This window comes from Macaca fascicularis, chromosome X, assembly GCF_037993035.2.
Source record: "Macaca fascicularis isolate 582-1 chromosome X, T2T-MFA8v1.1".
Taxonomy (NCBI): Eukaryota; Metazoa; Chordata; class Mammalia; order Primates; family Cercopithecidae; genus Macaca; species Macaca fascicularis.
Window position 1 is genome coordinate 15,629,401 of NC_088395.1, and position 16,922 is coordinate 15,646,322.

The 16,922-nt window shown below is 42.0% G+C and overlaps 1 protein-coding gene across 3 annotated transcripts in view; it reads left to right on the forward strand.

Moving 5' to 3' along the window:
* The window catches only part of ZRSR2 (zinc finger CCCH-type, RNA binding motif and serine/arginine rich 2), a 32,950-nt gene extending 16,431 nt beyond the window's left edge, over positions 1-16,519 (forward strand). Inside the window, exons 6-11 of one of the 3 annotated variants that reach the window (XM_005593040.3) lie at positions 1,625-1,663; positions 2,898-3,016; positions 8,978-9,191; positions 11,850-11,905; positions 13,464-13,573; positions 15,996-16,519. In XM_005593040.3, the coding sequence (XP_005593097.1) occupies positions 1,625-1,663; positions 2,898-3,016; positions 8,978-9,191; positions 11,850-11,905; positions 13,464-13,573; positions 15,996-16,501 (1,044 nt within the window). In that variant the 3' untranslated portion in view covers positions 16,502-16,519. The remainder of the gene's footprint in view (positions 1-1,624; positions 1,664-2,897; positions 3,017-8,977; positions 9,192-11,849; positions 11,906-13,463; positions 13,574-15,995) is intronic. The other 2 variants (XM_045383828.1, XM_074029062.1) reach the window with 2 other exon arrangements.
* The last annotated feature ends 403 nt before the right edge of the window (positions 16,520-16,922 follow it).

The following is a 16,922-nucleotide window of genomic DNA, read 5'->3' on the forward strand; positions in this document are numbered from 1 at the left end:
CTGGTCTCGAACTCCTGACCTCAAGGGATCCATCCACCTCGGCCTCCCAAAGTGCTGGTGTGAACGAACCACTGCACCAGACCTTTTTAACAGATCACTTTTACTTACTATAAAAAATGAGGAATGGGGAACAGTGACCAGTTAAAAGGCCTCCGATTCCAAATAAAGATAAGTACACAGATTTGGGGTGTGTCAAAGCAGAGTCAGTGGGACTCTAGCTAGTAGATTGAATGGGAGGGAGGACAAAGAGAGAGAGGGGAATTCAAGTCGTATTTTTAGGTTTTTAGTCTGAATAGACAGATGACTGGCAGCGCTATTCACTGAGGGAGCATTCAGGTGGATGTGGGCCGGGGAGTGTAGAGGACAAGAGTTCTGTTTCAAGCACCACAAATAAGCAGCTAGACATACGAGTCTTATGTAATGCTTTAAGGGGCTAGGGAAGATAAGACTGTTAAACATAGGTACAACTTGTTCAAATGCCAATTAGGTAGAAATTTACTGGCATATTACAGAACCTCCTTTGCCTTATTAAAACGTTAGAATTTTCTCCTAAGTGCTAATTACCACTGGTCATGTCATATTTTAGCTTCTGCTAAATGTTTATGATTTCATCTAGCATTGTTGTTTGGGGTTTTTTTGTTTGTTTGTTTGTTCGTTTTTTTAGATGCAGTTTTGCTCTTTCACCCAGGCTGGAGTGCAGTAGCGTGATCTCGGCTCACTGCAACCTCCGCCTCCTGGGTTCAAGCGATTCTCTTGTCTCAGCCTCCCAAGTAGCTAGGATTACAGGCAGGTGCTACCACACCCAGCTAATTTTTGTATTTTCAGTAGCGATGGGGTTTCACCATCTTGGCCAGGCTGATCTAGAACTCCTGACCTCAAGTGATCCACCCACCTCAGCCTCTCAAAGTGCTAGGATTATAGGCGTGAGACACCGTGCCCGGCCTAGCATTGTGTTTTATATTCACTAATACTCCCTTTTACAAACTAGGACATGGTATATATACTCAAATATACTAAGTATTACTATTATTGAAACTCTTATAAGACTATTTTAAATATTTTGCAATGGGATCTAGTAAATTTTCTATTTGAATAGAATGTCTCAGCTATGGGCCGGGCATGGTAGCTCACACCTGTAATTCCAGCACTTTGGGAGGCCGAGGTGGGTGGATTGCTTGAGCTCAGGAGTTCGAGACTAGCCTGGGCAACATGGTGAAACTCTATCTCTACAGAAAATAGAAAAATTATCCAGGCATGGTGGTACGTGACTGTAGTCCCAGCTACTCAGGAGGCTGAGGTGGGAGATCACTTGAGCCTGGGAGGCGGAGGTTGCAGTGAGCTGAGGTCACGCCACTGCACTCCAGCCTGGATGACAGAGTGAGGCCCTGTCTCAAAAAAAAAAGAGAGAGAGAGAAGTCTCAGCTATATATCGTTTGAAAGCTTTTCAAAAGATCTTTGATTCAAAAGAAAACTAGAACGTGTGTACTCGTGTGTGTGTGTGTGTGTGTGTGTGTGTGTGTGTGTGTGTTTTAATTGTTACACTTGAGATTCTTAACCAGAGAAACCAGATGTGACTGACCTGACTTCTGGGTTTTCATTAGTCCTATGTTTGCACCATTTTTAGGAAGCTTTGCAGAAGATGCTGGATCAGGCTGAAAATGAGGTATTTTTAAAACCTTTCATTGAGAATTTGAGACCAATTAATGTTTACTTAGAAATAATAGTTGCAGTAATGTTAGTTTTGTGGTAGGTTACTCAGATCATGTTTGGATATCTGGAATCATGTTTGTCGTGCTTTGATTTATACAACAACAACAAACTTTATTGATGAAGAAATACAAATGGTATTCATGACCCCTGTGGACTGGACTTGTTTAGAGTCCTTACAGTGTGTTTAAGCGACATCACATACTGTAAGCCTCCAGTGGACAGTTTACCTTGAATCAGAGTAACTTCTATTTCTGAATGTGGTGGTTCCCTAATAAGTTCTTGGACCCCCCTTTTTTTTTTCTTTTTTTTCTTTTTTTTTTTTTTTTTTTGAGACGGAGTCTCGCTCTGTCACCCAGGCTGGAGTGCAGTGGCCGGATCTCAGCTCACTGCAAGCTCCGCCTCCCGGGTTCACGCCATTCTCCTGCCTCAGCCTCCCGAGTAGCTGGGACTACAGGCGCCCGCCACCTCGCCCGGCTAAGTTTTTGTATTTTTAGTAGAGACGGGGTTTCACCGTGTTAGCCAGGATGGTCTCGATCTCCTGACCTCGTGATCCGCCCGTCTCGGCCTCCCAAAGTGCTGGGATTACAGGCTTGAGCCACCGCGCCCGGCCTCTTTTTTTTTCTTTTTTCGAGACGGAGTTTTGCTCTTGTTGCCCAGGCTGGAGTGCAATGGTACAATCCCAGCTCACTGCAGCCTCCGCCTCCTGGGTTCAAGCAACTCTCCTGCCCCAGCCTCCTGAGTAGCTGGGATTACAGGCGTGCGCTACCAAGCCCAGCTAATTTTATATTTTTAATAGAGATAGGGTTTCTCCATGTTGGTCAGGCTGGTCTTGAACTCCTGACCTCAGGTGATCCACCCGCCTTGGCCTCCCAAAGTGCTGGGATTACAGGTGTGAGCCACTGCGCCTGGCCTTCTTGGACCCTTTTTAGAATGGATGGAAACCTTGGCAGCGGCCCCTGGTGGCAGTAGTGATACCAGATAAAGGAAAGTGACCAGGAGCCAAGAGAGGCATGGAGCTCGTGTCTCAGGACTGTTTGTAAAGTCTTCATCGCCTGTTACAACTTAAATGTTCGCATTCTTAAATGAAACCATGTTTGTCTTTGAGGAAAATATTTTAATAGACTTTGAAACATCTCGTCTTTCATGGGTTTTTACTCCAGCAGTAAAGTCATGGTTATTTTCAACAGTTGGAAAATGGTACCACATGGCAAAACCCAGAACCACCCGTGGATTTCAGAGTCATGGAGAAGGATCGAGCCAACTGTCCCTTCTACAGTAAAACAGGAGCGTGCAGATTTGGAGATAGGTAACTAATTTTGTTTTATCATGTCAGAATGGAGTGATTGAAAATGTTGAAGTTTGTGAGTTCTCCTTTTGGGGGAGGCGCAGGCTTTCATTTAAAATGTCCGTCGTCAGACATCTGCTGCTTTCTTGCTGCTGCTCTCGTTTTCCCAGCTGATCATCCTCTGCTTTGACCATCCCTGTTCCCTCTATCCTTGTTCCCTGGGTGGGCTTAGCCTAGTTCTCTGAGGGTGCTTCCTTCGCATTCCACATCTTTAGGAAGCCACTTTGCTTGTCGGTTTCTTCCTGAGCTTGCATTAGTCCATGGTGCACAACTGGGATGGGGAAATAATATATTTCGAGAGCTTGGAGCAGCTCGGCTTTATCTTTTGAAGGGCAAACACTGTCCCCAAAACAGGCTTTTAATTTTTACAACTTGGCATGTGCCAGGAGTTCCAGGCTGCAGTAAGCTATGATCGCACCACTGCACTCCAGCCTGGGTGACAAAACAAGACCCTGTCTCAAAAAAGAAAACAAACAAACAAACAAAAACTTGGCATGTGTGAAGGGATGTCTGTGAAAGACAGGATCCAAATGAGGAGAGTGAAAGTATTTTCATTTCTCCTGTCAGTGAGTGTGCTCAGACTCAGGTACAGACCGCTGGCTGCAAAAACGGGCTTCCGTGGCTGCCACTCTGTGCAAGTTTCTTAAGCTCTGTGTGCCTTCATTCTCTCATCTATGAAATGGGATTAAACATAGTCTCATCTTTCTGAGGGGGCTGTGGGGCTGAAATGAGCGCACAGCCCCGTAGAACAGGGCCCCGGGAGTGCTTGCTGACGTTTGCATTATTGTGACTCTTGCTGTTATTCTGTGAGACACTCTTCTTGTTCCCTGCCCCTTTTGGGTCAATGTTTTTGAAAGAAGACATTCATGTGGAAATCTAGTGTTGATCTCTTCAGTCATTTAGCAAGTATTTGAACACCTATTATATGCCAGGTAATGGTGATTTTTATAATTTGGCCTGTTTATGAATGACCAACTTAAAGTGGGTAAATAATTCCTAATGGTGAATGAGTCCATCTGAGACAAAATCTAATAATTATCACCATATATTCTGCAGAAGAGAAGATCTAATCATAACGTTAACATCCTATTAATCCTGAAAAGGGATATGAATAGTAAAATGCAGATGTAGTTAATCAGAAACCATATGTCATCTGTCAGCTTTACTTTATTCATAAAAGTATTCATGTTGTGAGGTTTTTTTCTTCTTCTTCTTTGAAAATATATCCTTCTCTATGGTTCTTTTCTTTTTCTTTTTGAATTTAAGGTTCCCACCATTTTTCATTTTTTAAGAACAGTGGTTCTTCACCCTGGATGCACATTAGAGTCATCTAGAAAGCTTTAAAAAATTATGTCCTACCTCAAGTTGAGTAAATCAGAATATCAGGGCCAGGTGCGGTGGCTCACACCTGTAATCCAGCACTTCGGGAGGCCAAGGCAGGCAGATCGCTTGAGCTCAGGAGTTTGAGACCAGCCTGGGCAACCTAGTCTCTATTAAAAAAAAAAAAAAAAAAAAGATAAATAATAGAATACCAGGGACTTGGGTGGCCTTAGTTTCGAAATGTCCTCAGGGGTTTCTAGTGTGCCCTAGGATTGAGAGCCACTAATGTCGAGTGTGTATGTCCTTTTGTATTTTAGAGGTGGGATTGCAGATGTCCGGAATGGCTGTGAAAAGAGTCACAGGATCTTCTAATTAGTAGAAAGCCTCCTCTTGAAAAACTGGGAACTAAGGAAAGGAAAGAGACTTTATTCCCTTTGATACCTTTAGAAGTGTTTCTCAAATATACACTTAATCTGAACAAGAAATGGTAATAATTGATTGGTGTAAAAAACTTCCCACTAAAGAAAAATGCACTGTGAATTACCTTTCAGAGACAACTGAGACTCCATGTAAGTTCATATTTGCATGGGTAGTAGAACCAAATTGCATTTAATGTTTTCCAGCTGCAGGATCCCTCATATAGGATCTATCTCTAACATTTTCTCTAAATTTAAGACCCTTGGTAGCCTGATTCTTGATTCTCCCTTTTTTTTTTTTTTTTATTTTTATTTTTTGAGACGGAGTCTCGCCCTGTCGCCAGGCTGGAGTGCAGTGGCATGATCTCGGTTCACTGCAAGCTCCACCTCCCAGGTTCAAGCAATTCTCCTGCCTCAGCCTCCCGAGTAGCTGGGACTACAGGCACATGCCACCACACCCGGCTAATTTTTTTGTATTTTTAGTATAGACGAGGTTTCACCATGTTGGCCAGGATGGTCTCGATCTCTTGACCTGGTGATCTGCCTGCCTCGGCCTCGCGAAGTGCTGGGATTACAGGCGTGAGCCACTGCGCCTGGCCTGATTCTCCTTTTGTTGGGCAAAAGTGAGAGGAGGGGAGATGTCTTAAACGATTTCGAGAACTTGGTTGACAGGCCCTTCCTTGTGGGAAGAGGGAATGGCCCGTCATGCTCTCAGACCCCATCTCTCCTCAAGTCATTTCAAGGAAATATGGACAGTGGTCAAATTAGTTTGCGAACATTTCTCACAGTTTTCATAGGCATATGAAATTTTACCATCACAACTATCAAAGTATGAGAGCAATGTGGAGATTTTCATCATTCAGGTGATAAGTTGTGACATGAAATTCTGCGAAATTAGCAGTTACAAAATCTAGCGCCATCCCTTTAGACAAGTAGACTGCTCCGTTCCCCTTTTATGGAGAGCCTCGGTGACTTGCTCCAGATCGTACAGCCATTCTGCTCTGTCGTTAAGTTTTGTCAGACCATCAGAGGAACACTCCCATAATCTAAGCATTTCTTTGGTTGGTTGTTTTTGTAATTAGTACAGAGTTCAATTCTAGAGCCATGGTGGAATTGGTAATTTTTGGAGTCACAGCTTTGAGGGGAATCTGTTTGTTTTTCTCCTAAAAGGTAATAATTACTAATGGAAGGTAAAACTTAGTGGTCTATTTATACCTCACTTACTTCCAAAAGTGATTTAAAGAAGGTGCATTAAATTAAAGAAAGTAAAGGAAATTGAAAGCAAGGAAAGGAAGAGAAAGTGAATTATTTTCTCCAGGTTTTTATTTCTCCGTATTTGAATGCATCTCAAGCAGATAATAAGCTGTAATTCTTACCAAAAAGGAAGAATGAGTGATATCTCTAGAAAGACAAAAATTTCCCTGGCACCCAATTCTAAAGGTTTCTCCCATGGAATATTTTACAAAGACATTAAATAGGAAGGTGGACAATAACTTGAATAGATGCTTTATAACAGTTGCATATGTAATTTTCATGAGAATGTTTCTTGCAGTGACCTTCGATCAATGATTGCAGCTTCACTTTAATGTGCAATGCGGGGATTCTATGTAGGACAAAGGTAGTGGGTACCAGGAGTACTTCCTTGAGAAGAAGAAAAAGAGGAGTAGTCAGTTAGCTATACCTGAGGGGGCATTTGGATACCCGCACCATTTATTGGCCATTCTTGGCCTAAGGTAATATCCAACAACTGTGGGTTTTTGCAGCAAACTGACTTAAGTATCAGAATAATGGGTAAATAGTATGCCCGAAACCAGTGGTTCCCAAATATGGCTGATCTTCAGGACCAGGTAGGGAGCTACTTTGAAAATATGGGTCCCCCACCCCTTGAGGTCTGATCAGATGGTCTAGGGTAGGAAGTAAGAAATCTCAGTTCTTCCCAGGTAATTCTGAGAACCACACAGGCTTGGAACCGCAGCTTTAGACTGCCTTCGTAAATGTCACTTCTCTTAGCTGAGTTTTCGGTAAAAGCTCTAGGGCTGGCCTTTTGTATACACTTAGATTGTAAGGACTGTCTTTAGGCCAGGTGGGATTTTTCCCCAGACAGGGACTTCAGTTCTATTCCAAAACTGACAAATGCTTATTTGACATCCTGGGAACTAGAGCCAAGTTCATTCAGATCTAAGAATCCCTTGAGCAGAATTTTAACCTCATTAAATTGGTTCCTTGTTTAATTCTGTGCATGCTTCATACTTATAACATTTTGATTCACTGTGAGTGTTGCCAGCCAGGTTGAGTCTTTGCTCTTTGTTCTGTCAGTAGTTGGGAAGAGGGATCTAATTGCAAGGTCTCTAATTGAATAATCCAGGAGGTCATTTGGAAAATAGAAAATTTCACATTAATGAACACTGATTAAGCATTTCTGAGCTGAGCATGGTGTATGCTGGGCATTCTGTAAGCATTATCTCAGCAGGTGCTTAGATAGACATTACAGATGTGGAGAGTGAGTGTGATTAAACATTTAGTCATTTCAGGACCAGTGTTGTTTTTTTCCAACATGTCCTATTCTTCAACTCTCTTTCTTCTTAAATTCTGTGGACTTCCCCCAGCAAAAAAAAAAGTTTTTTCTTACCAATTTTTGACTAGCAACCTAACCAGGAAAATTTTGTTTATTTGGAACCTTGAACTACATTTTTCCTCCTCATTGCATGTTAGGAGAAGGAAGGAAGTAAGAAAGTAAACTCATATGAAGGATTTTTGAAATATTACTCAGGTACAGCCTAGTCAGCTTAGCCTTGGTCCAGTTTAAACTATGAAAAGAAAATTGTTCTTCATAATGGTTAGCCACCTTCATTAAATAAGAATTAAATGATGCAGGTATGGTAGCTCATACCTGTAATCCCAGAGCTTTGGGAGGCTGAGGCAGGAGGATCACTTGAAGCCAGGAGTGCGAGACCAGCCTGGGCAGCAGAGCGAGACCCCATCCCTACAAAAATAAAAAAGTTATCCGGGCATGGTGGCATGCGCCAGCTACTCAAGATGCTGAGGCAGTAGGATCACTTGAGCCCGGGGAATTCAAGGTTGCAGTGAAGTATGATCATACCATTGCACTCCAGCCTGTATGACAGAACAAGACCCTGTCTCAAAAACAAATTATATTTATTACACCCTATCATGGACAGGCACCAGATAGTAGATTGATGCAGATGTCTTGGATCCCTCTCTTCCAAGCCATATGACTTGGGCAAGTGTGCTTTTCTAGGCCTCAGCTTCCTTCTTTGCAAAGTGGAGAAAATACTAGTCCCCACTGTCCTAAAGGGATATAAGGACCAGAGGGGAAAAATGTCAAAATGCCACGAAAGCGACAAGCTGCTATACACAGATCAGATTGAATTGCTTCATTAACTGGAAATTCTTGGATTACTATATTGTGTAAACATGGAGTCCACTGACGATTGTACAGAACCAGGATTGCATTGTTACTTCCCACCTTCCTCTCAGCAGTCCCGCATGTGACATCTTCATGCCTATCACCACATCCTGTCACACCAATCAGCAGGCCTTCTTTTCCCCTATGGTTCAACATGTATAGGCTTCCTGAACTTCATTCAAAGACAGCTGAATGGTATATGAACTTTGAAATGTTTCCAACTTGACATTAAAACAGCAAGTGCCAAGTTTCAGCACTTAAAAAAAATCCCCTTAAGCGCTGAAACTTGGCATCTGAGTGGGGCTTATTCTCTTTCAGTTAAGTCAAAACAACTAAATTGCATGAGTTTCTATCTCAAAATTTAAAGCCAGTGTTGTTTTTGTTTGTTTTTTGTTTGAGATGGAGTTTCGCTTTTGTTGCCCAAGCTGGAGTGCAATGGCGCGATCTCAGCTCACTGCAACCTCCGCCTCCCGGGTTCAAGCGATTCTCCTGCCTCAACCTCCCAAGTAGCTGGGATTATAGGCGCTACAGGCGCACACCAACACGCCCGGCTAATTTTTTGTATTTGTAGTAGAATTGGGGTTTCACCATGTTAGCCAGGCTGGTCTCAAACTCTGGACCTCAGGTGATTCGCCCGCCTCGGCCTCCCAAAGTGTTGGGATTACAGGCGTGAACCACCACGCCTAGTCTAAAGCAGGTGTTTTGTGTGTAATTTTCAACTATTGGTCTAGTGAATTTAAGTTTTTCTTTCATATGCAGATGTTCACGTAAACATAATTTCCCAACATCCAGTCCTACCCTTCTTATTAAGAGCATGTTTACAACATTTGGAATGGAGCAGTGCAGAAGGGATGACTATGACCCTGATGCAAGCCTGGAGTACAGCGAGGAAGAAACCTACCAGCAGTTCCTAGATTTCTACGAGGATGTGTTGCCCGAGTTCAAGAACGTGGGGAAAGTGATTCAGTTCAAGGTGGGCATACGTGTGGAGGAGGGGACTGGTTTGCTTCACCCTGCAGTACTTAATGGCCCAAGAGAGCTGGGACACAGGCTCAGCTGGGGTCAGGCATGCTGACACTCTGTAAATGTGACTTCCCTCTTTCTCTCTTTCCACTCCCTACCTCGTTGCCAATGTGGTGTCAATACCACATGAAATCAGAAACATGTATTAGCATGGTATTTCCTGACTGCTAGGGGTCTAGATTGGAACGGATCTTTCATTTACTTGGTCGCTTTGTGCTCCAGTTCTTTTGAGCACGTGCATTCTCTGTATCAGGTCCCCTGCACATAGCCATCCAGTCCTTCACTTAGAAGCTGCATGTGACAAACGGTGCACTCCCTTCCTTCCTCTGTAGGTGGCTTCACTCACTAAGTTTGTTGGTTCATTGTGTTGACAGTACCAACTTAGCTTCCACCCAAGCTGTATGTTCTTCTGGAGCCACACAGGAACATAAACCACATAAACCTAGATTCCACCACCTCCTCCACTGCTTTTTTTTACATTGTTTTTATTCATTGGATACTTTCAATACTGAATATAATATTATACAAACCATGGTCTGTGATGCAGCATAGTTGGTGAAAAAGGCATCCAGATGGCACATAATTATTTTAAAATATTCCTTAATGCAAGGGTAAAGCCAGATGTAATCTCTGCTGCTCCCAGGACCCATTCGTTGAATTCTAACAGGGTGAAGCTTCCTGCCTTGTCTGTGATTTCGTCAGATCTGAACTGGAATGCCTTGGTTATGGTAAGGCAGGGAAATTGTCCCATAATTTGGGAAAAGACAGGAATAATACTGTGAATTTTTTCCTGCAAGTTGCAAATGATGAAAAGTTGGAATACCCCCCCCAAAAAACAAAGATATTCCTGACATTGAAGGCTATACTTCTATCAACTGATTTCAATATTTTTAAAAATTCTTTTTTATTTATTTTTTCCTCCTTAACCTTTGTTTCTGGGGCATATGCCTTTCTGTCTTCACACTACTTGTCAGCACGAGCAGTAACTGCTAAAGTGGAACTACCTAGTCACACCCACACAGTACCATGTTAGAAGCATTGGACAAGGAGGCCATGTGGTTTGACTGGCCTTGCCCCTTCTTCCTGCCTTTTCCTTATCCTGAAAGTGAGGGGACTGGATTACATCAGCGGTTTTCCTCGTAGGGTTTCTTGATTATACTGCTTCTGTGAAGTGGTAGTGGGAGGGCTGCTTTCAGAACTTCAGAGTAGTTCATGGAAATTGCACCCTTACTTGCAACAGGCTGCACCCACAAACCACAACCACCACAACGTATTTTTTCTTTTGTTTAGAGTTCTCTCACCCTAGCTTGCACAGCTGACATGGACTCCCGAGGCCTTTTCTTCTTCCTTCTAAGGGTGGTGGTACAAATTGTCATTGAGTATGGATCCTGCTCGTTTTTGGATACCCTAAGAAAAATACTCTGGGACAAATTTGTAAAATTATAGATTCATTTTGAACATAAATGCTAAACACTAGTATGAATATTTGAGGACCTTTTTATATACTATTATATAAAAACAAATCAGATTTGTCATCGTTGAAGGCAAATGATCAAATATCTAACCTAACTAGTAATAGGAACAGTACATATGAAAATGGGATGATATTCACACCTATCAGGCAAAAAGTTATAAATTCTATTAATACCAAGAGTAGATGAGGATGTGTACATTAGTAAAACCACTTCAGAGAGCAGTTTGTCAATACCTAGTGAAGGTACGTGTAACCCATAAATTGGCTATGCACAGTAGAAAGATCTTTATACCCACAGAGACCTGCTTAAGAATGCTGACTGCGGTACTGTTTGTGGATGAACAATTGGAAGCATCTTGAAAAAACATCATTCTAGAGGAGTAGATAAGTTTTATTTTTTGGTATATCCAGTATACAGTAGTTAAGTTTATGTGACTACATCTTGAAAAAAGAATATGGAATAAATACTATTTCTATAAAATTTTAAAACATACAAAGCAACACTATATGTTGTTTATCAATATATATTACCTGTTTCTTTGCATATGTATACATAAATATGTGTATACCGATAATAGACATTTCTATGTATGATACATATGTGTGGGTTTTGGCATGCATATGATATATGTATATATGCCTGTATCTGTGTATTTGTATTTGTGTCTGTGTAGGTCTATGTATGTAATATGTGTGTTTGTGTTTGGAATGTGAAGGCTACACTCAACCTGTGGAGAGTGTTCACCTTTGTGATGGAGGAGGGAGAAGAATGGGATAGAAGGGCTTCAACTGGGTCTTTAATGTTTTACATATGTAAAAATTCTCATTCAAAAGTGGAAAACGTTAGTGTTAAATCTGGGTAGTGTATATATAGGCTGATTGATATCTTCTGTATTTTTATGGATGTGTGAAACATTTCATATTTGTGGGAAAAAACAGACTTGGACCAACAGGGATCAGGCACATTGCCATGTGCCAAGTACGCCTTAAATAGATGCCAGAGTCAGCCATATCTCTGTTTTGGAATCTTTGATTGGTAACTGCTTTGGGGAACGTTAGCCTGGACAAACGTTTGCTGAATGGCTGGTTTCTTTTCCTGAATTTTTGATGATGGCATTCTTCATTGCTCCCTAGGTCAGCTGCAATCTGGAGCCTCACCTGAGGGGCAATGTGTATGTTCAGTACCAGTCGTAAGTACTCTGCTTGTGAATGTCTTCCTGATTTGTCACAGTTTGTTGTTCTGTTTCTGTTGATGTCTGGGATTTTTCCACTGGATATATAACTTTCATATATTTTATTTCTAATGTTTTTATTTTTATTTTATTTTTTTTGAGATGGAGTTTCGCTTTTGTTGCCCAGGCTAGAGTGCAGTGGCGTGGTCTCAGCTCACTGCAACCTCTACCTCCCAGGTTCAAGTGATTCTCCTGCCTCAGCCTCCTGAGTAGCTGGGATTACAAGTGCCTGCCACCATGCCTGGCTAATTTTTTGTATTTTTAGTAGAGATGGGGTTTTACCATGATGACCAGGCTGGTCTTGAACTCCTGACCTCCAGCGATCCACCTGCCTCAGCCTCCCAAAGTACTGGGATTACAGGCATAAGCCACCACACTTGGCCCAGCTTTCATATATTTTAAAATATTTAAATAAAATTAAAATTAAAATAAATCTAAATATTTAAAACTTAAATATTAAGAGTTGAAACAGAAATATAGAATGGATGTGAAAATAACATAAGCTGGGCATGGTAGCTCACACCTGTCATCCCAACACTTTTGGAGGCTGAAGTGGGAGGATCGCTTGAGGCCGGGAGTTCAAGACCAGCCTGGTTAACATGGCGAAACCCCATCTCTAGTAAAAATACAAAAAATTAGCCAGGTGTGGTGGCAGCCACCTGTAATCCCAGCTACTCGGGAGGCTGAGACAGGAGAATCACTTGAAGAGAGACCTCATCTCTACAAAAAATAAAACAATTAGCCGAATGTGGTGGCATGTGCTGGCAGACCCAGCTATTTGTGAGGCTGACGCAGGAGGATCACTTGAGCCCAGGAGGTCGAGGCTGCAGTGAGGTATGACTATACCACTGCACTCTAGCCTGGGGGACAGAGTGAGAGTGAGACTCCATCTCAAAAAGAAAAAATAATACATTTATATTTCATTCTATGTATATTTACATAGCTTTGAATGTTTTACAATGTGGTTATATTATTACTCATAATTTTAATAATTAAAATACAAACTAAAAAGGGATAACTAGAATAGAGAACATAAAAGCATTTATAGTGAAAGAGCCAGAGATTGAAGCCCAAAATCATCTTAGTGTGCATTTGACCAGCTAAGAGAGCAATTACTGTATCATTTCTGCTTATCTTGCTGTTTGCCTAGGCCATACTATGGCTAATGGGTTAAATTACCCAGCGTAATAAGAAGAACAGCAATCCTATCTGAGAAAGAATAGGCCCTAACAATGGAAAACACTTCTGCATTTTTAATGGTCCAGTCTTTTGGATTAAGAAGCTTTCATTCAAGCCAATTTCCGTGCATTGAAACCTCTCCGAGGGTTAGTAAAAAGGGTTCCTGAATAAACTGTGAGCTTCGGGAGCTTGACTATTTTAATGACTCTTCCCTAGGTACAAAATCAGTGAACTTGGTGGTCCTACAATAAATTAATAACGGGATTAATTAATAGTCGGGCGAATCTACATATTAGGAAGTTACTGTAAAGCGTATCATTTGGTTTTTGGTTTAAAGGGAAGAAGAATGCCAAGCAGCCCTTTCTCTGTTTAACGGGCGATGGTATGCGGGACGACAGCTGCAGTGTGAATTCTGCCCAGTGACCCGGTGGAAAATGGCGATTTGTGGTAAAAGACAAAGTGATGATTTTTTTCCTCAATTGTTCCACTGCTATATAAAGGGATACTCTTTGGGGGAAAACCCAGTATTTTAAAGTGGTGAGGCATAGCTTTCTGCCTCACACAGTAGATGAGCAGAGAACTTTATATAAAGAACACCACAGTTTAGATCTGTAACCGACCTCATGAGTCACTTGATAGATGAAGTGATTGAGGTCACAATGTATTGGTGACAGAGCTGGGGCTAGAATTCCAGTCCTCCAATCTTCAGTCCTGGGCTCTGTGTCTGACAAATCAGGAAGCCTAAGGAGTTACGTCTGTGGAAGCCCCATTTCCCTTGTTGCAGTTTCAGAGGTATTTTCTATTCACTGGCTCACCTCACTTGAGCTGTTTGTTTCTTTCTTTCTTTCCATCTTTATCCCTAATGAATCTTCTGTCATCACCACCTACATTACCTTACTCACAGCATTTCCTGCCTTACTTGGAATACATGCTTCTGTGCCCTAGAGGCTAAGTGTAGGCTTGGGATCAGTTAAACATGCATGCAGTCAGACTGACATCAGACAGTGGCAACCCAATCAGGAAATGATCCAGTCTTGTGCAGAGAGTAGCCAGCAGTTTTGAAGGCCTAGTTATGCTGTGATTTCTCTCAGTGGGCTGTTCCCCAGGTGAAAACAGATGAACTCTAAATGCCTCTGGGGAGCACTTACCTTACCCTTTACTTACGTTTCTTTGCTCTACACATGTCTGCTTAACAGAATCTTTGGCAGGCTTGTCTTCCTGGATGCTGTCATTTTGAAACCATTTATGAAGGGAGAAGAAAGATTTTAGGATCCCTTGCTAAGGGAAACTAGAAGAACCATTACACTTGAAGTTTAAAGACTCGGGGGGAAGAAAGAGATGGAATTGTTTACTGCATAAAGGCAGCTACTTTTGTCAGTTCCTGGGAATCCAGTGTGATTTCAGTGAGGAGCTTCTGAGTGTGGCCTTGACTCCTCCAAAGCAGGGGACTATTTCATTTAAAAAAAAAAAAAAAAAAAAAAAAGCTTCATTTTTTCCTTATTGACTAAAGATACTGAGCATCTTCTCATTACTGGCCATTTGTTTGTCTTCTTTGGGGAGATGTCTGTTTGGATCCTTTGCCCATTTTCTAACTAGGCTCTTTGTCTTTTTATTATTGAGTTGTAAGAGTTCTTGGTATATCCTCCATACAAGTACCTGGTCACAAATATGATTTGCAGATATTTTCTCCCATTTTGTAGGTTGTCTTTTCACTTCATGTTCTTTCGAAATACAAGTTTTAAATTTTGATGAAGTTCAGTTTACCTATTTTTTTGTTTGTGCTTTTGGTGTCACATCTAGGATGACATTGCTTAGCCCAGGGTCACAAAGATTTACTTGTATGTTTTCTTCAGAGTCATAGTTCATTTCTTAACATTTAGGTCTTGGATGCAGTTTGAGTTAATTTTTGTCTATAGTGTGTGGTACGGAGGTATTTCACTTCTAACTGTTGTGCATATCTGGGGAATTTACTGCTTTTAAAAAACGTTTGAGAACCCCAAAGATCTCAAAATTGTTCGAATAGATTTTATCTTTGATAGGAGTCTTCTGTATTAAAAGCATTTAGTGAATTTGAAGCATTAGTGTAATGTTTATAATCTTAAAGTGTAAACAAAATATAGACTCCTCCATGTTTAATAGGCCTTCTCTTTTGTTTTTTTGTTTGTTTTTTTGAGAGTGAGTCTCACTCTGCCACCCAGGCTGGAGTGCAGTGGCATGATTTCGGCTCACTGCAACCTCCACCTCCTGGGTTTAAGTGATTCTCATGCCTCAGCCTCCTGAGTAGCTGGAATTACAAGCGCCCGCCACCACGCCCAGCTAATTTTTGTATTTTTAGTAGAGGTGGGGTTTCGCCATGTTGGCCAGGCTGGTCTCAAACTCCTGACCTCAGGTGATCTGCCCGCCTCAGCCTCCCAAAGTGTTAGGATTACAGGTGTGAGCCACCGCGCCTGGCCAGGCCTTCTCTTTTGACCAGTGGTTCTGGCCTGTCACCTCCATGCCATCAAACCATGCTACCACAGGGACCCAAAGAGCTGGCTATTTGATGTTAATCAGGGAAGGTGAAACCTGGAAGAGAGCGTGGTCACCATTTGTTCAGCTGCAGTCTGCACCATAATCCAGTAGGGCACGGGCTGTTCTGCTTAATGAAAACTTCTGATTTGTTACCTTTCAGAGTGTCATTTGTTAGAGCATGTTTGAAATTGTGGGAACCAAATTATGACATCAATTTATGTAAGCCCCTTTTACATAATACACAGTAGAAAATAGTTCTAGCGTATCCAAACATCAGAAATGTACCTTCTGAAAAGGATAAAGTAGCATCTTCAGAATATGCCGTGATAAGTGCTGTTTCATCACTGTGCCCTTGCAGGGTTATTTGAAATACAACAGTGTCCAAGAGGAAAGCACTGCAACTTTCTTCATGTGTTCAGAAATCCCAACAATGAATTCTGGGAAGCTAATAGAGACATCTACTTGTCTCCAGATCGGACTGGCTCCTCCTTTGGTAAGAACTCCGAAAGGAGGGAGAGGATGGGTCACCACGACGACTACTACAGCAGGCTGCGGGGAAGGAGAAACCCTAGTCCAGACCACTCCTACAAAAGAAATGGGGAATCCGAGAGGAAAAGGAGTAGTCACAGGGGGAAGAAATCTCACAAACGCACGTCAAAGAGTCGGGAGAGGCACAATTCACGAAGTAGAGGAAGAAATAAGGACCGCAGCAGGGACCGCAGCCGCGGCCGGGGCAGCCGGAGCCGGAGCCGGAGCCGCAGGAGCCGCCGCAGCCGGAGCCAAAGTTCCTCTAGGTCCCGAAGTCGTGGCAGGAGGAGGTCGGGTAATAAAGACAGAACTGTTCAGAGTCCCAAATCTAAATAAACTAGTTTTGTTCTTAAATGATTGTATATCTTATTTATTATGGTTGCTACATACTCGGATAGAAGGCTATGAACGCAGACGGGTTTGCAAGTCTGGCTGAACCCTATGTAGCCTGAAATTCTATTTAAAAATATTTTTTATTCTTTTATAATCATGAAGTATGGTTAGTATAGAAAACATAAAATACATAAATAACAACATGAAAATTACTTGTAATCCTAACCCTGAGAGCGAACTAAACATTGGAGCATTGTTTTCGTGTGTACACTTTTTTCTTTTTTCTTTTTTAGAGAGAGGTTCTCACGAGCAGTGACATGATCATAGCTCACTGCAGCCTCAAACTCTCAGGCTCAGGTGATCTTCCCACCTCAGCCACCCAAGTAGCTGAGACTACAAGGTACACACCACCACACCTGGCTAA